This window comes from Scyliorhinus torazame, chromosome 18 (assembly GCF_047496885.1).
Source record: "Scyliorhinus torazame isolate Kashiwa2021f chromosome 18, sScyTor2.1, whole genome shotgun sequence".
Taxonomy (NCBI): domain Eukaryota; kingdom Metazoa; phylum Chordata; class Chondrichthyes; order Carcharhiniformes; family Scyliorhinidae; genus Scyliorhinus; species Scyliorhinus torazame.
Genome location: NC_092724.1, coordinates 19,645,620 through 19,672,781, shown reverse-complemented (window position 1 = coordinate 19,672,781; position 27,162 = coordinate 19,645,620). Strand labels below are relative to the sequence as shown.

The following is a 27,162-nucleotide window of genomic DNA, read 5'->3' as shown; positions in this document are numbered from 1 at the left end:
CCTTCGGGCGCTCCGGTTTCCTCCCACAAGTCCCAAAGGACGTGCTTGTTAGATGAATTGGACATTCTGAATTCTCCCTCTGTCTAACCAAACAGGCGCCGGAATGTGGGGACGCGGGGATTTTCACAATAACTTCATTGCAATGTTAATGTAAGCCTACTTCTGACAATAATAAAGATTATTATTATCTTCGCTGCTAAGATTGGGAAATGTGCCAGACCTTAGGTGAGTGTTGAGCAGGTAGTGCCTACCAACGGAGAAGTCCTGAAATTGGGCCTCAGGCCTAATTAACAAGGAATGGGCATTTCATCACTGCAGGAAGTTCATCCGTTGCGCATATGACTAATATTGAGCCTCTTTCCTCACTGGCAGTGGCTGGAAGTTAACCCATGGGAAAGGGGTGGTGGTGGTGGGGGGGGCGGGGGGGTGTCAGTGTTGGGGATGGTTGCAGCATACAACAAGGGGCAATTATCTTGGAGTCAGTGGCTGGGAGAGGTACCCTTATTATTAGTTTCCAAATCAATGCCCACCACATTCTTTGCCGCCCAGTTTCTGTGAGGGGTCCTAAATCAGGAATCATAGCCAATGAGGCCTAATTCTTGCAGAATGTCTCATTCAGGCCCAAATTGAGCCAATATCAGGTCAAATGTTTCTTAGGCATCCTTTGGGTTCTGGACATTGGCTCCTGAAATTGGGCCTTATTGCTCCCGCTTTGTGCACCCATAAACCTTACTAGGGTAGGAATTGACCCAAATTGTGCCAATGTTATGGATGTAAAATAGACATCACAATTATTGGGCCGAAGGGCCTGTACTGCGCTGTAATGTTCTATGTTCTATTACCGGAAAGTTAAAAGAATCTTCGTCAGTATGTGTATTCCTGGGTTCCTTACGCTCAGAATAAGGGATCTTGAAAATGATTTGTTTGTATCCCTCCCACCATATTATAGGAATTGACATTCTCCATATTGATTACCTCGGCTGGAAGGTAGGACAGAAATGGAATATCCATTTTCTCACACTGAACCGTGAAGTCCAGGAAGATGGGTTTGCAGGAACGCTTTGGGTAATAGATGGTCGGTTCGTAGTTCTGTCAGAAAACCAAAGCACAGTTTATAAGCATGTTGTTTTCCAGCTCTGCATTAGCAGTCGGACAGCATCTTCATCTTAAAATGTTCAAATCCCTCCATATACTCGTCCCTCCCTGTCTCTACAACTTCCTCCAGCCCTATAACCCTCTGAGATATCTGCACTCCTCCAATTTTGGCCTCAGATTTGAATCGCTCCACCATTGAAGGCCATGCCTTCAGTTGCCTCAGCTCTACGATTCCCACCCTTCACCTCTCTACCTCTCTCTCCTTCTTTAAGACGCTTCTAAAACCTGCCTCATTGACCCAAACCTTTGGCCACCTGTCCTGGATGTCTCCTTATGTGGCTCAGTGTTATTTTCTGATTATGCTGCTCGTGATGCACCTTGGTGCACCTTCAGCAGTCAAATTATTCTCTAACCCCATCTCCCTTCCCTTTTCCCGTAACCTTTTAATACTGTTCCTTTTTGAAACACTAATTTAATTCTTTTTTTAAAATCTGCCTCTGTAGCCCCTCGTGCATTTGTTATTGTCCAGGGTTTGGAGAACCCCAAAGTGTATCACGGAGTTCACCTGACCCACAACTTTTAATAGATTGCGGTACGGGGAGCACACGGCCCACTCTACAGGTGTGGTACAGCAGAAATGGAAAAGTATTTTTAAAAACAAAACAATGTTTATTCTATGAACTCAAGTTAACCTTTTTAAAACATACAGTGAACATATTAGCAACCAGTAATTCAAATACAACCACCAAAGAATACAACACTAAGTAATTCTTAATAACTTCCCAAACAACATCCAGAAGACAGAAGAAACACCTTTTCACAGAAGCACATTATGTTAAAGCCATTATTCAGAACATTTATAATTCTGAATTCACCAAATGATCAAGAGACATTCTTTAGATTTACAGAGAGATTCATACACCTTCTGGCTGTGACTGCAGCTATCCAGATCTGAAAATGAAACTAAAACACACCCTGCAGCCTGCTCAAAAACGAAAGTAAAAAGCTGAAAGGACAGCCCAGCTCCACCCACACTGTGACATCACTGCAGTAATATGAGCAGCCAAACATTTCTTAAAGCGACATTCTCATGACACATTCCAGTTTTAACAACTCGCTGTGCGAAAAAATATTCCTCAGAGTTTCCCTTTGTCCCTCTCGTTCAGGATCCTGCTGCCATACAGGACTAGTCATCCACTGTCTAGTGTAGAGATAGTTAGCGTTAAGGCAGAAGTGTTTTCATCATGATCCGTCAGACCGTGAATCAGCGTTGCGAATTCTTCAGGAGTGCAGTGAAAATTTACCAGATTGATACCTGGACAGCAAGGGTTAATCTACGAGGAGAGAATGCACAAACTACAATTGTATTCCCTGGATTTTAACTGCTTAATATGAAATGAAATGAAATGAAAATCGTTTATTGTCACAAGTAGGCTTCAAATGAAGTTACTGTGAAAAGCCCCTAGTCGCCACATTCCAGCGCCTGTTCGGGGAGGCTGGTACAGGAATTGAACCGTGCTGCTGGCCTGCCTTGGTCTGCTTTCAAAGCCAGCGAATTAGCCCTGTGCTAAACAGCCCCTGCAATCTGATCAAAGTTTTCAAGCTGTCATGAGGAACAGATGGAGAAGGCTGGGAGGAACTATTTCCGTAGGTTGGGCAGTCGAGGACTAGGGAGGCATAGACTAAAAATTAGGGCCAGGTCTTCCAGGGGTGAAATTAGGAAGCACTTCTTCATACAAAGGGTGGCTGACGTTTGGAATTCTCTGTCCCACAATCTGCAACTGATGTGTTTGGACAATTCTAAATTTTAACGCTGAGATTGATAGATTTTTTTGTAATCGAGTTTGGGGCAAAGGCAGGTTAATGGAGTTGGGCCGCCGATCAATCAATGAACAGTGGAACAGGCATGAAGCGTTGAATGGCCTCTTCCTGTTCCACATCTTTGCTCTTCACACTCTGAGGGAAGACCATGAAAGTACAAAAAGAAAACACTCAAATTGTGGTATAAATTACCTGGAAAGAACAATGTAAATGAGGTCAAGAGACGTTAAGAGAATTTCTGGAGTTGGGTTGGAGTATGTGACATGCCGATGATGAACGAGGTTTAGAGAGACTTAGAGGTGAAAAGGCAGGTGAGTGTAGTTCAGTTCCATTAGAAAATGGACGAATCCCTTCTTAATAACATTTCTCCTGTTCCTAAGTTGTGAATTTGACAGAGGTATATTCTTTTTACGGTGGGTTGACAGATCTATATTTCACCTCAGGAAAGATTGCAGGAATAATTTCCTATGAAGTATGTGCGTATTATTAAAACATGCCCTGGCAGCAGTTATCAATTTCACATTTAACCCTGACACGCAGCCCTGCTCCCTTCCCCCACCTCCATTCACCTGTTACAGTGAGGACTCAACAAGAATTACTCCCGCCATTCATCAGGCACTGAATCTGAATCAAGCATAGAATGTACCACCTGGATTCAGCATCAAAGGGTGACAGGTATCAAACTAATGGAGGTCAGGATGGGCTCTTGCGGTCAGCTGGGGTCCTATCTGCATAATTAAACCACTATGTGGAGAACAAATCTATTGGAGGGAGATTTATTTTTAAACAAAGCAACTTTTCATATTCAGCTGTTTCTCGGTTGGTATGACTCTTCTCGCTGAGGCTCAGGGTTGAGAGCTGGTAGTGTGGTAGGAATGTCACTGGACTGGTAACCCAGAGACACAGGCTGGTAAATGAGTTTAATTAATAAATCTGGAACTGTAAAACTAAACTCGGAAACGTTGACTGTGGAACCATAATTGATTGTTATAAAAATCCATCTGGTTCCCACTGCCATTTAGGGAAATAAATCTATCACCCGGGCTCCATGTGATGTCAGGCAATGTGGCTGACTCCTAAATGCCCTCTGAAATGGCGAAGCCAGCCGCTCAGTTCAAGGGCAATTAGGGACGGGCAACAAATGCCGGCCTTGCCAGAGATGCCCACATCCTGTGAAAAAATAATGAAAAGCTCAGTTCTCATTCCAGGACTTGAGCTCATAATCCAGGCTGACGCTCCCAGTGCAGTGCTGGGGGAGTGCTGCACTGTTGGAGGTGCTGTCTTTTTCGATCTGATGTTAAACCAAGGCCCCGGCCGCCCTGTCGGGAGAACAGAAAAGATCTCACCGCCACTATTGAAGAAAGAGCTCGTCCCTGGGGTCCAGGCCCAATATTTATCACTCACTGGGTCAACATTCCAAAAACAGATGATTAGTTGTGATCACATTGTGGAAGCTTGCTGTGTGCAGATTAGCTGTCACGTTTCCAAAATTCCAACAGTGACTACACTTTAAAAGTACTGCATTCGTTGTAAAGCACTTTGGGAAAGATGCTATATAAATGCAAGCCTTTAATTTTTAAAATCCCCCCCCCCCCCCCCCCCCCCCCCCCGCCCCCCCACCTCACCACCCGGAAATATTTCAGGGGGGGGGTTACTTCGAAGAAATAGTGACCGTTATTATTTAAAGAAAGGCAGCTGCCCCTTTGGCAAAACCGAGAACTCATAAAAAACAATGAGATGAATGATGTGTTAATCTGTTTTCAGTGTTGTTGCTGGAAGGAGGAATATTGACCCAGGCACCAGAGAAAACTCCCGTGTTTTTCTTCCAATCGTGATCCTGAGATTTATTTTACTCCCAGTTGAGCTGCAGTTGCCAACTCTGGCTTGGCATCTGATTTCATCATCTAATGCCCCAACTGTCTTTATTCCCCACCTTCCAATATCCTGACAATAAATACATGAAAATGGTCAAAGGAAGTGAATAAAATACATTTATTTTAATACCTTATTTCCTGCTGGAACATCACAGAGATTAAAACCTTTCAATCCTGGAGACTCCCGGGATAATCCCAGTGGGATGAAAATCCCAGAAAGTTGGGGTCCTGGTTTACTATCTCCTCCCAGGAATTGCTCCTCCAACAAGAGCAACCTGAGACCTGGACAACAGACTTGAACTCCTAGCCTCTTGACACAGAGACGAGTTGGGACACCTGGAGGATTTCCGCTTCCCCACCTTTTTAAAAATAATTTAGAGTACCAATTCATTTTTTTCCAATTAAGGGGCAATTTAGCGACACCAATCCACCTACCCTGCGCATCTTTTGGTTGTGGGGGCGAAACCCACGCAAACACGGGAGAATGTGCAAACTCCACATGGACAGTGTCCCAGATCCGGGATCGAACCTGGGACCTCGGCGCCGTGAGGCAGCAATGCTAACCACCTTTCGAAAGGAATACAAATCCATCTGAATAGTTCTAAATAATAATAAAATGTTTCTTCTGATACTAGAAATCAGTTTATATCACTAGCTTCTGAGTTGCCTGTCATATAAATGTTGGTTATTAAGAGGGACTAGTAACTAACATATGGTAATTGCTAAGAATGTCTATTTGGTGCTATTTCATTAGTGGTGCTCAGTATTAAGAACAGCAAGTTATTACAAGTTTCAAACTTAAGAAATGCTATTTATGATGAAACGGAGGACTTATGGCGCAGTGGGTAGTGTCGCTAGCTCTGAGCTAGAAGCCCTGGGCTCAAAACATGGCTAAACAGGTTGAGCATCAACTTGTAAATCCTTTCAACATACTCCAACGGCATGGGATGGAAAGAAAGTGGGAGCCTCGACAGTCACTATCCACAGCTCCAGACTACAACCTAATCGTAAAAGTGTACGTCGCCACAGCAATTCAGAGTTCCTGAGTGAACTGTAGCACACACCACCACTAATTATGAAATGTAACGTATAAAGAGGTGCTAGTAACAAAAGAAATGTAAGTTATTAAGATATACTAATTATTAAGACATGCTAGTCACTAAAATATCCTAGCCACTAAATGGAGATTATTATCAAAAGGTATTGAGTATTAAGGTATGTAGGAGCAGTGGTTAGCACTGCTGCCTCATGGCGCTGATGACCCGAGTTCGATCCTGGCCCCGGGTCACTGTCCGTGTGGAGTTTGCACATCTTCCCCATGTTTGAGTGGGTCTCTCCCCCACAATCCAAAGATGTGCAGGCTAGGTGGATTGGTGACGCTAAATTGCCCCTTAATGGGAAAAAAACAATTGGGTTCTCTAAAATTTTTTTTTTAATTAATAAGCCCTGTTAGATATTGGTTATTAAGAGATGCAGGTTATTAAAAATGTTAGTTATGACAAGGTGCTGGTAACTGATTAATCAGCGGCAAGAAATAATTCACATTAAATTAGCGTGGGACTTGTTTTATCGGAACTTTAATATTTTGCTTGGTATATAAAGGAATGAATCACTGAGGACATAAAGTGGGCGCGATTCTCCGCTCCCGCGCCGGTTGGGAGAATCGCCTGGGTCGCCGAATTTTCCCGCGACGCCGGTCCGACGCCCTCCCGCAATTCTCCCAAGCGGCGAGAACGGCCCCGTCGGGTTCCACGCGGCGCAGGCCGGAGAATCGCCCGAGACACCCAAAATGGCGATTCTCCGGCACCCCTGCTATTCTCAGGCCCGGATGGGCCGAGCGGCCAGGCCAAACCGGCAGGATCCCCCCGGCGCCATCCACACCTGGTTGCTGCCGGCGGGAACAGCGCGGGAACGCTGGGGGGGGGGGGCAGCCTGCGGGGGGGGGGGGGGGGGGGGGCGGGGGGGGGGGGGGGGGATCCTGCACCGGGGGGGGCCTCAAATGGGGTCTGGCCCGCGATCAGAGCCCACCGATCGTCGGGCCGTCCTCTCTGAAGGAGGACCTCCTTTCTTCCACAGCCCCGCAAGATCCGTCTGACATCTTCTTGCGGGACGGACTCGGAGAGGACGGCAACCACGCATGCGTGGGTGACGCCAGTTATGCGGCGCCGGCCGCCCCGCGCATGCGCAGGTGACGCCAGTTATGCGGCGCCGGCCGCGTCATGTATGCGGCGCCGCCTTTACGTGGCGACAAGGCCTGGCGCGTGTAAATGACGCGGCCCCGCTCCTAGCCCATTATCGGGCCCTGAATCGGTCGGGATAGGGGCCGTTTCGCGCCGTCGTGAACCTCGACGGCGTTCACGACGGCGTGGGCACTTCGGAGCGGGAGCGGAGAATCGCGCCCAAGGTGTTTGTCATCGAGTGATGTTTCACAGGGAACTCCAGAATTTTAATTTCGTTATAGAATCATCGCGTGATGCAGCAGGCAATGAGCCCATTCGGATCATCGTGCCGGTTCTGACACTGGGACAGATCTATCCCAAATAGACCTGTCATAATATACACACAAGTATATGATGGTGCACAGACAGACAGTGAGTGACACAAAGGATGACCAATGAACATACAGAACACAGCAGCCAATCACCAGACAGGACACGGCCACTATATAACCAGGGGGCACTAGTTTTCCCGCTCTCTTGGGATGCAGCCTCTGAGACAGTCAGAACCTGTGAACAACAACTAGAACATCCACCATGTGGTAGTAACATAGTCTGGTCAGGTTAGCCTCAGGTCTCCAGTCAACTCAGCATAGTGTCAACCCACAGTTCATGCATGTTTAATAGTTAAGAGTTTAATAAAATAGAGTTGCATTTCTTTAAGTGTTGGAAGCCTGTCTCTCTCTTTTCTACAATAAACGCAGTCCTCGCAGATCCAGCTTACCCAACACATCAAGACCCATTCCACGGCTCCTTCCCCCAAACACCTGCAAGCATTTCCCTTCGAGGATTTGCCTTCCATCATTGTCGGAACGTCGTCGTTACCCAGACTGCAGTGGGAAGGAGAAGGGCCAAGCACCTCCTCAAGAGGCAACTAGGAATGGGGGAACGAGGTAACACATTCAACATTGCTCACATTGCCCACACTCTTGAGAGGAAATTAAAATAAGATTTGTGCCCGTGACAACTGCCGGGAGATTGATTCTGTCCTGCTGTTGCAAATCAGTGACAATAACGGCCTACTTTCAGAATTATCCACTTTGTTGGTTGAATTTCTTCATGAGGGACATGAAACAGTCTCAAGGTTGAATTCAGAATCCTAACCCTGCCAAGGTCTGCAGAAAGCATTGATACGCTGATGCCTCTGAATCTTCTATGAACCTGACAGGCTCAAGAATAAATTATTTCAAATGCTTCATCACAGAAGCATCCAAGTGAAACTTCCAGTGTAACACTGATGCTGAATAAGGTTGCTTAAATAGACAGTTTGATACATTAAAGGTAGTTCTAAGCATATTTGGGTTACCGCCTGAGAACGCGACCACGGGCACCATTTCGGATAACTGCAGGAAGTTCCCAGTGCACATGACTCCGGTCGAGTGGACCTTGACACAAACAAGCTACAACTTTCTCGCCGTAAATGAAGGCTCGCCAGCTGATTCGCCGGGACCGTGCTGTCCAGCCCCTCACTAACAAGGTTGAGCAGCACTGAAGCTGCACTTGCTCAGCCAACCCCAGCCAGCTCGCAACAATGGTGCCCAGCAGACCAGCTCCAAGATTCAGGGTTGCTGACCTGGGAGGCTTATGGACACAGTGGAGGCCAGGAGAGATGACCCCGCCAAGACCTTTCCGCCCCCAAGCGAGCATTCACCCCCCAACCCCAATCCTCCATTCATCCCCCGCCCCCCCCCCCCCTCTGCCTTCAACCCCCCCCAACTCTTCCTTCACCCACCCCCTCCCACCACTGTGAACCCCACGTGTGGCTAACGATGCCCTCTCCGTGTCTCATCAGGAAAAGCTCTCCCACAACCGTCGGGAGAGGGCCCAGACTGGCGGAGAGGTGCCGGACATATAAATCCTCACCAGCTTCGAGGAGCGGGCCCTGGAGGTGACCGGGGTGGCCGAGGACAGAGCGGTCACCAACGCGGAGGCTGACGGACGCCACAGAGTTAAGGAACCACCGGGCCCCACCCGGAGGACTGCCAAACGTGAGTTGTTATTGCTTTACTGACTGACCCATCCCTCCCACTGACTATCTGTCCATCAGGTAGAGGCAGGAACCCCCAGGCGAGACAGCAGTCGGGAGTCTGTTGGATCCCAGGACCCAGCTGGGTCCCAGCCTGATGCTGAGCCTGTGGAACAGGCTACCCCACAGCTGATGGAGACAATAGGGAGCGACCGGGACATTCAGAGGGAGATGTCAGCAACACTCCAGCAGGTCCATAGCTACATGGAGGAGTCCCAGAGGCTAAAGCCGCAGGAGGTGTCACCGGCAATGCATGGCACTGAGGCCAACACTGCTTGGGTGGCGACTGCAGTGGAGAGCTTGGTGCACAACGTCAGCACCATTAGTGAAGGTGCCCAAGGTGTCGCGCAGTCAGTGTCGGTCATGGCTAAGGGTCTCGACAGACTGTCTGACTCTCTGGGGGATGTGACCCAGTACCAGGCTGACCTTGATGGGGTTCTGCGGGACAGATCCTGCTCTCAGATGGGAATGGCGGAGACTCTGCGGAGCTTGTCCCAGTCGCTGAGGAGCATCGCCGAGGGCATCGACACGATGGTGTAGGCATCGGGGAAATGCCAGGGCTGGCAGAGCCAGATCATGCAGGGGCAGTGGGGCTCGAACCAGCTGCCCCTCCATCCCTCGTTGAACCCCAGCAATCCACATGGGTTGTGTGATGTGCTCACTTAGCCACAAATACCAATTCTCTATTGTCAATACCCTTCAGCCACACGACCAGAGGCCTCGGCAGTCAGTGGGGGTTATGGGTGTTTGGTGGAGCAGACGGGCAGGGACAAGTGTTGCCCCCGGGAAGGGGGTCACATGATCCAGGTGTTGGCATGGCGGTGCCACCAACGCCTCCCCCCCCCCCCCTCCAATGGCGGCCCACCCCTGTGGAGGGAACCCCACCCCTAACCGAGGGTCTCCCACCCCCTCGCTGAGCACTGGGGTGGCAAGCCCAGCACCCCCGGGCTCTTTGCCTGTGAGCAAAGATGGCTACTCACCTCCTCAGCTCCGCACAGAACCCCTTCCACCAGGTTCACGTTTTTAAAAGGAGTACAAATCAACGCCAGCGTGATCACCTGCTGGGGAGGCCGCTGATTGACGGAAGGCCGTTGGATATGGGCAGGCTTTTGTTAATTGTAAGGAAATAGGGCTTATGTTGTAATAATGGGCTTCGCATATGGGAGCAGGCCGGTTGCATCGCAAACTGTTTGGCTCCTGGCACGGCTTTCATTTTTGGCCTCTCCCGCCATTCACCGGCCTCGTTTCGCTTGACCGAGAGCGTAGCGAGGCCGGGGAACCGCGCCCTGTGTGTTCGACCGCTGGGATCTGCGCACAAAAACCCAAGCCCACATCGCGAGTGCAGCACTGAGGGAGCTCAGAGGTGTTGCCTTTCAGATGGGGGATATGAAAGGTCTCGTGGCACAATTTTGAAGAACGGTAGGGGGGTATTCCTTGCATCATGGAAGTGTAGAAAGAGACCCTTCAGCCCACGGAATGCCATCCTGTCTCTTAGTCTGTAGTCGTGTAGGTTACAGTGCTTCAAGCAAAGATTCAAGGTTTCTTTCTTAAAAGTTTGATTGGGCTTTCCCCCTCAACCACCCTCACGCAGTGGGTTCCAGACCCCCACCATCGCCTGACTGAAAAGATTTCTCCTCAGCATTCCTCTAATCCTTCTGAATCTACACTTATTGGCCTTTTTGCTAATGGAAATATATCCTACCTCTGCACTCTGTCCATGTCTCTCAGAATTTTATACACCTTGGTTAAATTTACCTCAGCCTCCTCTGTGTCCCGGGCCCAGTATTTATTTCTCAATCAACATCAGCACAGTAAAAGAGCAGATCACCTGGTCATTATCACATTGCTCCTTGTGGGATCTTGCTGTGCGCACTTTGGCTATCGATTTTCCTACATTTTAACAGTGGCAAAGCTTCGAAATTATTTCACAGGCACCTAAGGATGTCCTATAAGATCATAAGAAATAGGAGCAGAATTAGGCCACTCGGCCCATCGAGTCTGCTCCGCCATTCAATCATGGCTGATATTTTCTCATCCCCATTCTCCTGCCTTCTCCCCGTAACCCCTGATTCCCTCATTAATCATGAACCTATCGATCTCTGTCTTAAAGACACTCAATGATTTGGCTTCCACAGCCTTAAGCGGTAAAGAGTTCCACAGATTCACCACCCTCTGGCTGAAGAAAGTCCTCCTCACCTCTGTTTTAAAGGATCGTCCCTTTAGTGTGAGATGGTGTCCTCTGGTTCTAGTTTTTCCTACAAGTGGAAACATCCTCTCCACGTCCACTCTATCCAGGCCTAGCAGTATCCCGTAAGTTTCAATAAGATCCCCCCTCATCCTTCTAAACTCCAATGAGTACAGACCCAGAGTCCTCAACCGTTCCTCATATGACAAGTTCCTCATTCCAGGGATCATTCTTGTGCACCTCCTCTGGACCCTTTCCAAGGCCAGCACATCCTTCCTTAGATACGGGGCCCAAAACTGCTCACAATACTCCAAATGAGGTCTGACCAGAGCCTTATACAGCCTCAGAAGTACATCCCTGGTCCTGTATTCTAGCCCTCTTGACATGAATGCTAACATTGCATTTGCCTTCTTAACTGCCGACTGAACCTGCACATTAACCTTAGGAGAATCATGAACAAGGACTCCCAAGTCCCTTTGTTCTTTTGATTTCCTAATCATTTCCCCATTTAGAAAATAGTCTATGCCTAAATTCCTCCTTCCAAAGTGTATAACCTCACACTTTTCCACATTGTATTTCATTTGCCACTTCATTGCCCACTCTCCTAGCTTGTCCAAATCCTTCTGCAGCCCCCTTGCTTCCTCAATACGACCTGTCCCTCTACAGATCTTTGTATCATCTGCAAACTTAGCAACAGTGCCTTCAGTTCCTTCTTCCAGATCATTTATGAATATTGTGAAAAGTTGTGATCCCAGCACAGACCTCTGAGGCACACCACTAGTCACAGGCTGCCATCCTGAAAAAGACCCCTTTATCCCCACTCTCTGCCTTCTGCCAGTCAGCCAATCCTCTATCCATGCCAGGATCTTACCCTTAACACCATAAGCTTTTAACTTATTTAACAGTCTCCTATGCGGCACCTTGTCAAATGCCTTCTGGAAATCTAAATAAATCATGTCCACTGGTTCTCCTTTGTCTAACTTCCTCGTTACCTCCTCAAAGAATTCTAACAGATTTGTCAGACATGAGCTCCCTTTGACAAAGCCGTGCTGACTCAGTCCTATTTTACCATGCACTTCCAAGTACCTCATGATCTCATCTTTAATAACAGACTCTAAAATCTTACCAATGACCAAAGTCAGGCTAACCGACCTATAATTTCCCGTCTTCTGCCTCCCTCCCTTCTTAAACAGTGGTGTTACATTCACCACCTTCCAGTCCTCTGGGACCCTTCCTGCCTCCAGCGATTCCTGAAAGATCATCACTAATGCCTGCACAATTTCCTCAGCTATCTCTTTCGGGACCCTGGGGTGTAGTCCATCTGGTCCAGGTGACTTATCCACCTTCAGTCCTTTCAGTTTCCGCAGAACCTTCTCCTTAGTAATGGTCACTGCACTCACCTCTGCCCCCTGGTTCTCCTGGAGCTCGGGCATCCCACTGGTGTCTTCCACTGTGAAGACTGATGCAAAGTAACTATTCAGTTCATCTGCCATTTTTTTGTTTCCTATTATTACTTCTCCAGCCACATTTTCCAGTGGTCCAATGTTTATTTTTGCCTCTCTCTTACCTTTTATGTATTGAAAAAAACTCTTCCTACCTTCCTTTATATTACTAGCTAGCTTGCACTCATACTTCATCTTCTCCCCCCTTATTGCTTTTTTAGTTGTCCTCTGCTCACTTTTAAAGGCTTCCCAATCCTCTACCTTCCCACTAATCCTCGCCACTTTGTATGTGTTTTCTTTAGCTTTTATGCTGTCCTTGACATCCCTCGTCAGCCATGGATGCCTTGTCCTCCCCTTAGCATGTTTCCTCCTCCTTGGGATGAATTTCTATTGTGCCTCCCTAATAACCCCCAAAAACTCCTGATTGCTGTTCCACTGTTTTCCCTGCTAGACTCATTTTCCAATCAACTCTGGCCAGCTCCTCCCTCATGTATTTGTAGTTACCCTTATTTAATTGAAATACCGTTACATCTGATTGCAGCTTCTCCCTCTCAAACTGCAGGGTAAATTCTATCATATTGTGGTCACTGCTCCCTAAGGGTTCCTTCACCTTAGGTTCCCTAATCAAGTCTGCCTCATTACACATCACCAAATCCAGAATTGCCTGTTCCCTAGTAGGCTCTGTCACAATCTGCTCCAAAAAACTATCTCTTAGACATTCCACAAAGTCCATTTCTTGGGATCCACTACCAACCTGATTTTCCTAGTCCACTGCATATTGAAGTCCCCCATGATTATTGTAATATTGCCTTTTTTACTTGCCTTTTCTATCTCTTGATTTATTTTCTGCCCCACATCCTGACTACTGCTAGGGGGCCTGTATATAATTCCCATCAGGGTCTTTTTGCCTTTGCGATTCCTCAACTCTACCCACAGAGATTCAATGCCTTCTGATCCTATATCGCTCTTTGCTATTGATTTAACTTCATTCCTTACTAACAATGCAACGCCGCCCCCTTTGCCCATCTGCCTGTCCTTTCGATATGACATATATCCTTGGATATTTAGATCCCAGCCCTGATCCCCTTGCAGCCACGTCTCTGTGATTCCCACATCATCGTACCGGCCAATTTCAATGTGCGCAACAAGCTCATTTACCTTGTTCCTTTTACTGCGTGCATTTAGGTACAACATCCTCAATCCTGCATTGGCCACCTCCCTTTTCACACTCTCCTCAGTCACTATGCCCTGTACTATGGCCCTTTTTAATTTTTGACTATGGCTTCTCTGCCTTACACGTTCCCCTTTACTGCTTTTTGTTTCTGGCCCCGTTTTATTTCCCTCCTACTTCCTGCATCAGTTCCCATCCCCTTGCCACATTAGTTTAAACCCTCCCCAACAGCACTAGCAAACACTAGGACATCGGTTCCAGTCCTGCCCAGGTGCAGACCATCCGGTTTGTACTCGTCCCATCTCCCCCAGAACCGGTTCCAATGCCCCAGGAATTTGAATCCCTCCCTCTTGCACCATCTCCCAAGCCACGCATTCACCCTGTCTATCCTGACATTCCTACTCTGCCTAGCCCGTGGCACTGGTAGCAATCCTGAGATTACTACATGTCCTGAGGATGTGAAAGGGGCTATGGCAATGCAAACCTTTTTTTTTAACGATTCTGTGTCAACTAATACAATGATAAGTTACAAATCATTTTGAAATAAATCAATTTTTGTTTGCAGACTTGCTCTTTCTGAACAATGTCAGCATCCCCGTCAAACAGCAAAACCTGCGGAAGAAACCCAGTGTCAGAAAACTTAGGCTCCCCACCATCCCAGATACCTACAAACATACGAAGGTGTCTCGCGCACACTAGGCCGATGGCTCCATTTTGCTCCTGGCCACAGATCACCAATATCGTTGGCTGCTTCTTTGATAGCGAGCTCCGTGGAAAAGCCTGAGGAGGAAAGAGAAAGACCATCAGTGCCCTTACCAACTCTTAACCTTAACGTCAGAACTACGGTTACCGACTCTCTTCTCCATTCATTTCTCAAAGACTTGCTTATTCCTATTGCCCCTTTTCTGAGCTCAGGACACTCCAAAGTGCTCTGCGGCCAATGAAGCACTGTTTGTAGCGTGGCCACTGTCATAACATCGGAAACGGATTTGCACAAAACCTCCAACTATTAGATCAGGACAGAGGGAAAGCACCACTACTGTACCCCTCCAACATAGTGCTGTAGGATCCTGCCTTCAATTACCATGTCCCATGTTCCTGCTGTTGATCACCTGGCACCTCCATCCTCACAGCATCTCACTTTCTCACAGCTAATCATAAGGTGAATAATCTGTTCAGTACCCGCTGAGTAGATTCATAATAACTCTCGGTCGCATAGCCTTCTATTGTCCCCTCTAATATTTTTCTAACTATACAGAAGTTTTCAAAGAAAAGGTTTTAAAATCCAAATTTTCTGATGGAGGAGATGGTGGCATGGTGGTAATGTCACTGGACTTGTAATCCAGAGGCCCAGGCTCGTACTCGTAATCCAGAGGCCCAGGCTCATACTCGTAATTCAGAGGCCCAGGCTCATACTCGTAATTCAGAGGCCCAGGCTCATACTCAGAATCCAGAGGCCCAGGCCCAGGCTACTCGTAATCCAGAGGCCCAGGCTCATACTCGTAATTCAGAGGCCCAGGCTCATACTCGTAATTCAGAGGCCCAGACTCATACTCATAACTCAGAGGCCCAGGCTCATACTCGTAATCCAGAGGCCCAGGCCCAGGCTCATACTCGTAATTCAGAGGCCCAGGCTCATACTCGTAATCCAGAGGCCCAGGCCCAGGCTCATACTCGTAATCCAGAGGCCCAGGCTCATACTCGTAATTCAGAGGCCCAGGCTCATACTCGTAATCCAGAGGCCCAGGCTAATACCCGTAACCCAGAGGCCCAGGCTCATACTCGTAATCCAGAGGCTCAGGCTAATACCCGTAATCCAGAGGCCAAGGCTCATGCTCGTGATTCAGAGGCCCAAGCCCAGGCTAATACCCGTAACCCAGAGGCCCAGGCTAATACCCGGAACCCAGAGGCCCAGGTTCATACTCGTAATCAAGAGGCCGAAGCTCATATTTGTAATCCAGAGGCCCAGGCTCACACTCTGGGGTCATGGGTTCAAATGGCAGCTGGTGGAATTTGAGTTCAATTAATACATTTGGAATTGAACGCTAGTCTCAGTAATGGTAGATCAGTTCTTGTAAAGATCCACCTCGTTCACTAATATCTCTACAGGGAAGGAAATCTGTCGTCCTTACCCGGTCTGGCCTACATGTGACTCCAGACCCACAGCGATGTGGTTGACTCTTAACTGCACGGTAGTATAGTGGTTAGCACTGTTGCTTCACAGCGCCAGGGACCCGGGTTCGATTCCCGGCTTGGGTCACTGTCTGTGCGGAGTTGCACGTTCTCCCCGTGTCTGTGTGGGTTTCCTCCAGTTTCCTCCCACAAGTCACGAAAGACGCGCTGTTAGGTGAATTGGACATTCTGAATTCTCCCTCTGTTGTACCCGAACAGGCGCCGGAATGTGGCGACTGGGGGAATTTTCACAGAAACTTCATTGCAGTGTTAATGTAAGCCTATTTGTGACAATAATAAAGATTATAAAAACTGCCCTCGGAAATGTTCAGTTCTAGGGAATTAAGAAATGGGCAACAGATGCTGGCTTTGCCAGCGGTGGCCACATCCCACGGAAGAATTTAAATTTTTTTTCCATGACTGCAAGTTAACGCTTAATTCCTGGGGAGTGTGCAACTCCTATTCAGGAACTATCAGCATCTTGCAGAAATTACAGAAAGAGCCAAGGAATTAGAGCGAGAGATATATGCACACACACACTGAAACACATTCATCTGGGTCTCTGAAACATCAAGGTAAGTAGTTACCTGAATCCCAGGTGTAATCATTGATGATTAATCATTCTTGCGTCTGTTTTAGAGAATTGTTGATTCAGAGACTTCATCCAGGCTGATACTCCCAGTGGGGTACTGAGGGAGTACTGCACTGTCAGAGGTACCGGGCGCGATCGAATGGCTACGTTTCGCCTGAAAGGCAGTGCGCCGTGGCACGCCGTGGCCAATAGAAGCTGGGAAACCCCGCTCCCAGGAACTACCCAGCTCGCAACACCTCGCAAGCTCAGGGGATGCAGTGGCGTAGTGGTATTGTCGCTGGACTAATAATCCAGAGACCCAGGGCGGGATTCTCTCTTTTGGGGACCAAGTCTCCACGTCCGTCGGAAAATGGGGCGAGAATCACTCTGGACTTTTTCCTCGAAAGTCCGGGGTGATTCTCCATTTTCTAGGGGGCTAGTAGGGTCCCGGCGTTTGTCCCGCGGTTCTGGCTGCCGGCAGGGCCCTGCTGTACAGACCGCGCGGCCGCGCATGTGCACAGTGCGCCCATCTTGGCGCGGGTGCTGCAGACATGGTGGAACCACTTAGCGGGCCCGCGTGGAGGAAGGTAGGTCCCTCCCAGATCACGATGGCCCGCCGATCGGTGGCCCCCGAGCGCGGCCTGACCATCGCTGAGGCCCCCCCCCCCGAAGTCAGGTTCTCCCCGCACCCCACCAGGACCGCCATTGCGTCCGCGGGTCCCAGCTCCCGCCGGGTGGTACCACATGTAAACCACGCTGGCGGGAGTTCGGCCAGTTGGCCGCGGAGAATCGCCGCGGGGCCCTGCTCCAACGGCCCCCGACCGGAGCCGGGTCGACTGCGCGTGCGGGACTGGCGGGTCCGCAGAGAATCGCGGAAGCGCCGTCGCGCCGGATTTCCGGTGTGAACGGCTATTCTCCGCCCCCATGCCGGGCACAATTCTGGCGCGGAGGGTCGGAGAATCCCGCCCCTGGAATCATGTTCCGGGGACTTGAGTTTGAATCCCGCCATGGCAGATGGTGAAATTTTAATTGAATAAACATCTGGAATTAGAAGTCTAAAAGTGACGATGAAACCATTGCCGTAAAAACCCATCTGGTTCATTAATGTCCTTCAGGGAAGGAAATCTGCCATCCTTACCCCGTCTAGCCTACATGTGACTCCAGACCCACAGAAATGTGGCTGACTCTTAAATGTCCTCAGGGATGGCCCAGCCAGTGACACCCTCATCCTATGAACAAATAAAGAAATCTAATGTGATTTCAGGAAATGTTACAATGTGAATCCCACCCATTGTGGATGGGATCACCTTTTGCCAAATCCCCATATTAGAGTGAGACAGCAGGTTTCCCGAGGCACCCCGAGGTGTTGGGATTTATCACCTTCGCCTTGAATACCTCGGGCGTGCGCCATTCAGTACTGGCCTCCACAAACAGGGACCAGGTGGCACTTGTGGGGTCTCCCAGGGGTGCCCTGCGCGGGTGTTGGGGAGAGCGGGGGGGGGTGCCCGGGGACTCCTTCATAGTTAGTTGGGATTGGGGGAGGGGGGGGAGGTCGGGGGCTTACGTCGGGGGTTCCAGAGATCGGGATGCCATTTAAAAATGGGGTCCCGATCTCTCGCTGCACCGAGGAATTCCGGCAAGTGAAGCTCCTCAGTGCAAAAGCCGGGCCATGTACGTTCTCGCCCCGCGTTCCCCACTGAGGCCCCCCATCTAGCCGGGGCCGCGTTAAACAGCGAGGTGTTTCTCTGCGCAGCCGGAAAACACGCGGCTAAATGTGCTCGCTATGCGACTTTGTTCCCATTTTGTTAAATCGCGCTCACCAAACCGCGCTCACCATCTTTAAGATGAGATGTTAAACTGAGGCCCTGTCTGCCCTCTCAGGTGGGCATCGGATCCCATGACATCATTAAATATTGGTCGAGGGCAGCACAGTGGCGCAGTGGGTTAGCCCTGCTGCCTCACGGCGTCGAGGTCCCAGGTTCGATCCCTGCTCTGGGTCACTGTCTGTGTGGAGTTTGCACATTCTCCCCGTGTTTGCGTGGGTTTCGCCCCCCACAACTCAAAGATGTGCAGGGTAGGTGGATTGGCCACGCTAAATTGTCCCTTAATTGGAAAAAATGAATTGGGTACTCTAAATTTATTTTTTAAAAATATTGTCCAGGCCACCAGGGATAACTCTATTGCTTATCTTTGAAATATAAATAAATATTTATTAGTTCACAGGATGTGGATCTAGCTAGCACTGCCCAGGCCCCGTGAATGAATGTAAAACCTTTTATTTCAAAGGCAAGCAACAGTTATCCTGGTGTCCTGGCCAATATTTAATTCTCATCAACATCACTGAAACAGATCACTGGCACTGGGCTCGATCTACACGAATGGGGACAGAGGCTCTTAGCGTGAGATTAGCCGGGTGTTTCCTGGCGCTCGGAGTGCTGAGAAGCACCCCGCAATCTAACGCCCATCCGGATAGACCGGGGGTCTCAGCGGGGAACTCCCCGACGAGGCCGCACTTAGCCCCGTTTTCTGCGCTGAGGAGCTCTGCTCGCCGGAACTCCTCGCTGCGGTGAGAGACCGGGCGCCATTCCTCGAGTCCCCAACGTGACCCCCGACCATCCCCAAGCCAAAACCGTGCAAAAATACTATCTTGGCAGGATACCAGTGCCAGTGTACAAGCCTGCCCAGAGGACAGGCACCTGGGGGCCTGCATGGGCGCCGCTTCGTCTGGTCCCTCTTTGTGGTTGATATTCGTCCGAACGAAGTAGGGAGATTCGTTTGCATTCAATCAGCATCTGATACATGCTCGTTGGAGGCCACATTGTTGGAATTACGCTCCCCCTGCAAAGTGAGATCCCTCTGGCGGGAATTTGTAACATTCAGTTTCATGACTGCAGATAAGAGGTGTGCACCTGGCGATCTTCATCTCTGCCATAACTTGGAGATCATTGGATGTTTGCTTTTTCCGTTTTGGTGACCTCGCGTAACTTTCGCCAGATTAAGTGCCGATGGCAAACTGCGCACCAAGGCTGGACAGGAAGTCCGGCAAAGGCTGAAAGTGGTGGGGGGCTGCCTGGGGGGGAGGGGGGGTGGAAGGCTGGGGCGTGGGCTGGACAGGGTAAATGGGCTTACAGGGGAAAGCGTGGGGTGAGGTCCGGAGAAGAGGGGGTGGGGGGAAGGAAATGTCAGTGTAAGGGTGGGGGGGGATATGTGAGAGTGTCCGGGGGAAGGGGAGAGAGGTGCAGTGACTTAGAGGGCCGGATCATTGATATCGATGGTGGGGTCCTGGTGGGAGAACACAGGGCACCGGTGATAGGAGGGAACAGTGAGAGTCAGAGGGGGGAGTGAGTTGCAATCAGGTTGCAGATCCAGGATGAGGCTGGTAGGTGAAGGTCTCATTGGGTGAGTCACAGAGGGGACAAGACAAGTGGCTCGGATAATGGGAGAGAACAGGGCGAGGGTGGGAATGGGCACGGTAGCGGGCGTCAGCTCTGAAGGGAGGGAACGTTGTGAAGGTGGATTGTATTAGGGTCCAGGGTAATGGGGGGAGGCTCAAGGGTGGCAGCGAGCAGAGGAATGGTGGTACTGCATGGGCCCATTGTGATAGGGGAAGTTGGTGGGTGACGGGGCGGGTAGAAGGTGAAATGCGTTTGTAAAGTGACTTGCACCATTTTCCCAAACTGACCTGGACCACGCAGTTAGCCAGCCAGATCCCTTGATGTAGGAGGAGGGTCTATCCGGATGGGCAGAGTTCAAGGCCAGTAAGGGGCCAACTAAAGGGGCAACTAAAATAATTATGAGGCAACTGGATGTCAAAGATGCTCACATGTGCTCTCCTCTCTATGGTGATGCCGCTTTGCAGCAAGTTTGTTCCCAATTCAGGGATCTCATAACATCGAGATCCCAGCAATGTGTGGAGCTGCCATTCCTTCTGTCCATTTACCCTCAGCTGCAGCTCAAGACAGAGGTGAAGGGAGGAGATAGGGAGGGAGGTAGGGAGGGAGGGAGGGAGGGAGGTGGATGCCTCCAAGGGGCACAGCTGGTGGGAGGCAGCCAACTCACGACTCCAAAACACCGGCCTCCCGGTTGAATGGCCGTGTCTGACGAGGGATCATGTGATCAATCTTTCTATGCTGCCAAGCCACAGAGATTCGAGACTGGTGGAGATAAGCAGAAAAGTGTCCATGTGAGGCTTTTTGCATATGACTCTCATTACCCTGGTCACAGAGCAATGTCTCGAAACACATTCATGTATGAATGGGAGGAGCATCCATCTCTGGTCCTCCAGGATGTCCTTTACCTGGAAAGGTGAGGTGGGGATGCCATGTCTGGATAGATGGCAGGTGAAAGGATTAGCACTTGTCTGTTGGCTTTGAGATGGAGGGGAAGCTGTAAAGGACGTGTTTACTGAACATATCACTTCACTTGTTCACATATACACTAAGGTGACCCAGCTTTGGTAATGGCTGCTCACCCAGATGTGGAGAAGGAGAGTCTGTGGCTGGGTGACACAGGGCCAGGGGGAGCAAGGGCCTGAACAGCAAGAGGCAGCGGGAGTTCCATAAGATCACGATGCTGGCAACATGGAACATTGCAACAGTGAGCTTGGCCCGACCGTGAGTGTATCATCGACAGTGCTCTTATCTAGCGATGAGTGAAAGTCAGTGTCGGAGGCGCCTCGTATGTCCCGGGATGTGGTAACCTCGCATCTGCCAACTTCTCCAGTATGAGCTGAGGCCACACAGACTCTAGGGGAGTGATGTGGAGCTCCTAGCCTGCAACGAGTGACTGTCTGTCTGGGTGCCATTTAAATATGGCGCCAGGACCTTGGACCCCATGAGGTAACTTTGGGGCAGGTGACGTCCTGCCCGCTCCCGCCACGAGATTCCCCGAGCTCCTCACAGATGCGTAATTAATGAGCTGAAAAGCAGATGATGGTGCGTGTTCACCCTGTGGCCCAGCAGGAATCACACCGACTTTCCCATCCGCCACCCAACTTAGCCTCCGGAATGGAAAATTCCACCCACAGTGTGACATTTCATAGAGATCAAAGCGGCAACACCTGGATCCCACTAACCAAGTAGAATGAAATAATGGAAAGATTTTACAGAGCTAATTTGTCTGGTTTTGTGAAAAGATCGTGGGTAGAGTATGTTTGCCAGCCCTGACCGGGGGTTGTAAGAGATGTTTGCAGCTAAGGTTTAATGTTCCACTGCAGACACTGAAATTACTTAGTCCGTCATTCACATTTACACCACTTAAAACATTGTGTGCTACTTGTCCATTCATCTTACACCAGTGACAGGCCTGCACACCCTCGGGTCACTTAGTTCAAGATGCTTTCTTCCGACATAACTCGATTATGGAGCAGTGGGATCTGTAGCTGTACATTTGAATGTTTGCGTGGACAAGCTGTGAAATTATTACACACCCTGTGTCACATTTCATAGAAATCCAAGTAACAACATGTGTATCCCATGGCCAAGTAGAATTAAATAAAGAAAGATTAAACAGCTGACGAGCCTTTTCCCGGAACAAAATCATTGGGGGCAATAATCCCAAATAATGACTAAGGGCGCGATCCATTGGCCGCGCTGCGCTGGAAAAGCAGATTGCCGCGGCTCAGCGTGGCGGATAAAAGCCGGAAGACCCCCCCCTCCCCTCCCGGGCACGCAACGCCTCGCGAGATCCAATGTGATCTCGTGAGATGTTGCAAAGTTAATTGGGCTGGATCGCTTTTTGGCAAATCTGAATATTAAGAGCAAGGCAGTTGGACTCGCTCTAATGTGCAGTTTCCTGAGGTACCTGAAGTTTTGGGATTCATCCCCTTCACCTTGGAGACCTCGGGCACGCACCGTTCAGCACTGGTCCCTCCCTATTAAAGCGAGGCAGATAGACTCAGTTTGACGTACAGATTCCTGAGTTACCTGAGGTGTGGGATCAATCTCCCTCGCTTTGGAGACCTCGCGCGAGCGATGTTCAGCGCTGGTCTCCACAAATGGGGACCAGATGGAACAGCACTTGTGGGGGTCTTCCAGAGGACCAGAGGCCCCAAGGTGCATGACCTTTGGGTGGGGTGGAACCCTGACACTGCTGGTGCCAGCCTGGTACCCTGGCACTGCCAACCTGGCACACTTCAGGACTTGGTGATGACAGAAGGTGCGTTCACAATGTGGCCAATCACGTTTATTATCAGCCTGTAAATATTTCCAGTATACCTGACAGCAGGCGGTAAGAGTGGGAGAGTTTCCAGGCTGTAAAAGGCAATGGGAAGCCACTGCAATACTTTGGGAAGCATCATTATTGACCAATCCAATGGAAGTCCATGGCTGCCAACGCCCTCTTAGGGCATGGTACCTGAAGGAGGAGGTGCTGGTTTAAAGTTTGATCAAACATGTTATTTCTTCAGGATTCCATGTTAGTTTTCTGATCAATCGTGACGCTAAAAGCTTCTCGTCCTTTTGAGGGGTGTTGGGAAGAAACCATGGCGAACTCTCAGAATGCTGTGATGGCTCCTATAGCGTTCCTCATACAACCAAAGCTTTGAAGGAAAAGAAAAAAGTCCTTCACTCCATCTGATCTTATCTTTCTTGAATACCCTGCCTAGTTATATCAATGTTCTATTCAATTTACCACCTCCACCCCACCGCCACTGTCTGCAGAATGTTTGGCAGTATCACAGCGTGTTCAATTATCAGCTGGATACACAAGGGCTGTTAAGAATAAATTCTTTGCTCAAAATATTCAACAGGGTAATTTGTTTGTTTTTGACACAATTCCTCCAGGAATCTCACGCTAATTTGCAAGTGTGGGAACTGTTTTTATCTTAGATAACAAGATTGTAGTTTAGAAGCCTTCCCTCCACAGGCTTGTTACTCAGGGAGATGTCGTCTTCCTCAGAATGGCAGGAGTGAGCAGCACAAACATTATTTCACAGTTAATGCTGTGGTCATTGAATGATAGAATTTACAGTGCGGAAGGAAGCCATTCGGCCCATCGAGACTGCACCGGCTCTTGGAAAGAGCACCCCACCCAAGGTCCACACCTCCACCCAATTCCCATAACCCGGTAACCCCACCCAACACTAAGGACAATTTTGGACACTAAGGGCAATTTATCATGGCCAATCCACCTAACCTGCACATCTTTGGACTGTGGGAGGAAACCGGAGCACCCGGAGGAAACCCATGCACACACGGGGAGAATGTGCAGACTCTGCACAGACAGTGACCCAAGCCGGGAATCGAACCTGGGACCCTGGAGCTGTGAAGCAATTGTGCTTACCACAATGCTGCCGTTCTACCGTGCTGGTCGATCAATAGGTCACGTAAAACGATGGAAAGTGAGATTGAGGTTCATAAGGGTCACTACAAATTCTGGGGCCCGCCATCACTCAGAAAGGTGAGTACATCTGCCACATGGGAACATCACCACCTTTAAACTTCCCTCCAAGTGACTTACCATCTTGACTTGGACACACACCACCCATTCGCTTATCGCCACTGGGTCAACATCCTGAAACCTCCCCCTAATATCATGGTGGAAGCATTGTGACTGTACAGACTACAGTGTTTCCATAAGAAAGCCCTCCACCATCTTCTGAAGAACATACCAGGGCAGTAAGTGCCAGTGAAGCTCATATCCCCAACAATGAGCTGTTTAAATGTTTTGAGAAGCCAATTGGAAAGAATATTGGAATCATGGAAAAGATTGGGATGGGGGATATAATTCTGATGCAATAGTGGGACTGCAGAAGATTAAAGAATGTGCAATCTAATAGAGGAGTGCAAAGTTTTGAGAATTATTTTCGCTCATCAAGAACAAGAAAGCAACTTTTTAGGATTAAAAGTGGAAGTATAAAGAGTTCAGGAGTTTCCTTTTCATGAAAAAAGTTATTTGAAAAGGGAATGTTTTACCACAAGTGACTAAAGACAGAAAATGACTTAAAGAAAAAGGGGACAAGGGAAAATAATGGCTTGCTCGTATACCAATGTTTCTCTGAGGCATTCTCTGTATGGGCGGCACGGTAGCACAGTGGTTAGCACTGTTGCTTCACAGCGCCAGGGACCCGGGTTCGATTCCCGGCTTGGGTCACTGTCTGTGCGGAGTCTGCACATTCTCCCTGTGTCTGCGTGGATTCCCTCCGGGTGCTCCGGTTTCCTCCCACAAGTCCCGAAAGACATGCTTGTTAGGTGATTTGGGCATTCTGAATTCTCTTTCAGTGTACCCGAGCAGGTGCCGGAATGTGGCGACTAGGGGCTTTTCACAGTTACTTCATTGCAGTGAATTGGGCATTCTGAATTCTTTCTCAGTGTACCCGAGCAGGTGCCGGAATGTGGCGACTAGGGGCTTTTCACAGTTACTTCATTGCAATGTTAATGTAAACCTACTCATGACACTAATTATGATAATAATACCGGGTGGTACTTTGTGAAGGACTCAAGTCTGTCGTGCTGGAAGGGGGCTGACGATTTGTGGCGGGATGAGAGCGTGACTGACATTGGCCGCGACTATTTCGTGCCTCACGACGAAACAGTCATTGACCAGATTCTCAAACAAAGAATGAACATTTGGGTAAGAAACAGTGGTCGTGATTTTCCGTCCATTCCCACTGGCGGGATCGTTCAGTCCCACCGCTGGCGAGCCCACACCCCGGCTTTCCCGGCGGTGGAGGGTGTGACCAATGGGGAAACCCCATTGACAACGGTGGGACCAAAAGCTCCCGCCACCGGCCAGTGGCAGGCTGCCTTCACCTCCGCAAAAACATGACGTGTGTCCCGGGGGGGGGGGGGGGGGGGGCAGAAAATCCTGCCCAGAGATTAGAATTATTCAAATGTTAGCAATGTCGGAAATGGAGCAGCCAGTTGTGCACTGAAACAAACACTGACCAGATAATCTGCGTCTCGGTGATGTTGGTTGAGGGATTCAACATTAATCCCAGGACAGCACGGGCAATTCCCATGCCCTTTGAAGAAGTGGGAATTCTATGGTCGTGTGAGAGGACTGGCAGTGCCTCAGTTCAGTATCTCATCTGAAAGATGTCCTGTCTGATGGTGTGGCACTCCCTCTGACCTCTGCACTGGGAGTGTCAGCCTGGAATTGTGTGCTCAAGACTCCGGAGTCAACTTGAACCGACAACCGTCCGACCCAGGAGCGAGAGTGACCCCCCATTGCAACCATAAGGAAACTAAATACTTGCAATAAGTGCTTCACAGGTCAGTTTTCTTCCCATGAGCCCAATGGAACACAAGTCGCAAGTAACATCTGATAAAATAATATCTGGGGTGAAGCCAGGCAGAGGTGGCCTGCGTGATTGGAAAAGTAAATGTAATTTGTCTCTTGGGGAAATAAGCTGCAAGTTTTATTCATTTGCCTTTTAGTACATGGCATTGTTGCTCCTTTTGAGGTGTAAGGGGAGCCTGCGGCTGCTTCAGACCCAGGGTGGTGTCACAAACGTGGATTGTTGCAGCATTGTCAAAGCTTCTCTCAGGCTACAACGGGAGACATCAGCAACATCTCCCAGCTCGCAGTCAGTCCACTGCTGCTTCAGGGAGGTTACACGCACTCACTATGCCAGGAGTAAAAAAAATGTGCATTTCTATAGCACCTTTCACCACCTCAATCCCAAAGTGTTTTATACCCAGTGAGGTACTTTTGAAGTATTTGTCACAATTATGAGGCACACCATTGGAATGGACAGCCAATCGATGCCCGCTGCACAGAAAGAGCCATGAGCGAATCTCGTTTAGTGACGTTGGTCGAGGGACAAACAGTGAACATGTCACTGGGAAGAACTCCCCCTGCTCCTCTTCAGATAGTGCCCGTGGGAACTCTTACCTCAACCTGGCAGAATAGAGAGGGTTTTGGTCTAAAGTCTCACAAAGGGACAGCAGCTCTGACAGTACAGAACCCCCTCAGTCATCCACTGCCAGTGTCAGCCTGGATTATGTGTTTAAATTACAGCTCTCCCTCCATGTCCATGTACAGTGAGAAGTGGGGTGATATAAGACTAAGCTTCATCTGCAAGTGCTACAAACCCCATGTACATTGCCTTGCGATCTCCCGTATAGTTTGCTGGACATCTTTTATCAATTGAGGAGGAGATTCCACTCCCTCAAAATGTTGATTCTGAAACACACCATCCTCTACCTCTACGATGAACACGCACAGCACGAAAATCACCATCGACAACGGGATGCGCAGAGCGGGGGGTGGGTGTTGAGAGCGGAAGATCCCCCCTTCCCGGTACCACGCAGACTGGTCTGGACCCGTGACTGTGCCATGCTCGGCAGCGATAGATCTTGCCCCCCGGGCCCCAGTCTTAAATTCCTCGCCAAAAATCTCGCCCACCTTCAGAGGCTCAAATGATGACAACATAACCACTAAATTATACAATGAAACACAAGGATTGGAATAGTCGGAGGTCTGAGTTTAATGTGCGTAAAATCTGGTGAATGAATTACAAGGGCAGACTTCAGAGAACATGATGCAGGGGTCGCTTTAGATAAGAGATGCAGCCTTTTAAATAATCTCGGTCTGCATTCTTGACACCAGCACAAACCACCTGGAGACCTGTGCCAGTTTCTGCCCCC

At 49.3% G+C, this 27,162-nt stretch overlaps 1 protein-coding gene across 1 annotated transcript in view; it reads right to left on the bottom strand.

Moving 5' to 3' along the window:
• yjefn3 (YjeF N-terminal domain containing 3) overlaps positions 1-27,162 on the bottom strand; it is a 190,259-nt gene that overhangs the window by 11,520 nt on the left and 151,577 nt on the right. Inside the window, exons 3-4 of the mRNA XM_072482318.1 lie at positions 14,500-14,610; positions 976-1,089 (exon numbers count right to left, since the gene is read on the bottom strand). Coding sequence (XP_072338419.1) covers positions 976-1,089; positions 14,500-14,610 — 225 coding nt within the window. The remainder of the gene's footprint in view (positions 1-975; positions 1,090-14,499; positions 14,611-27,162) is intronic.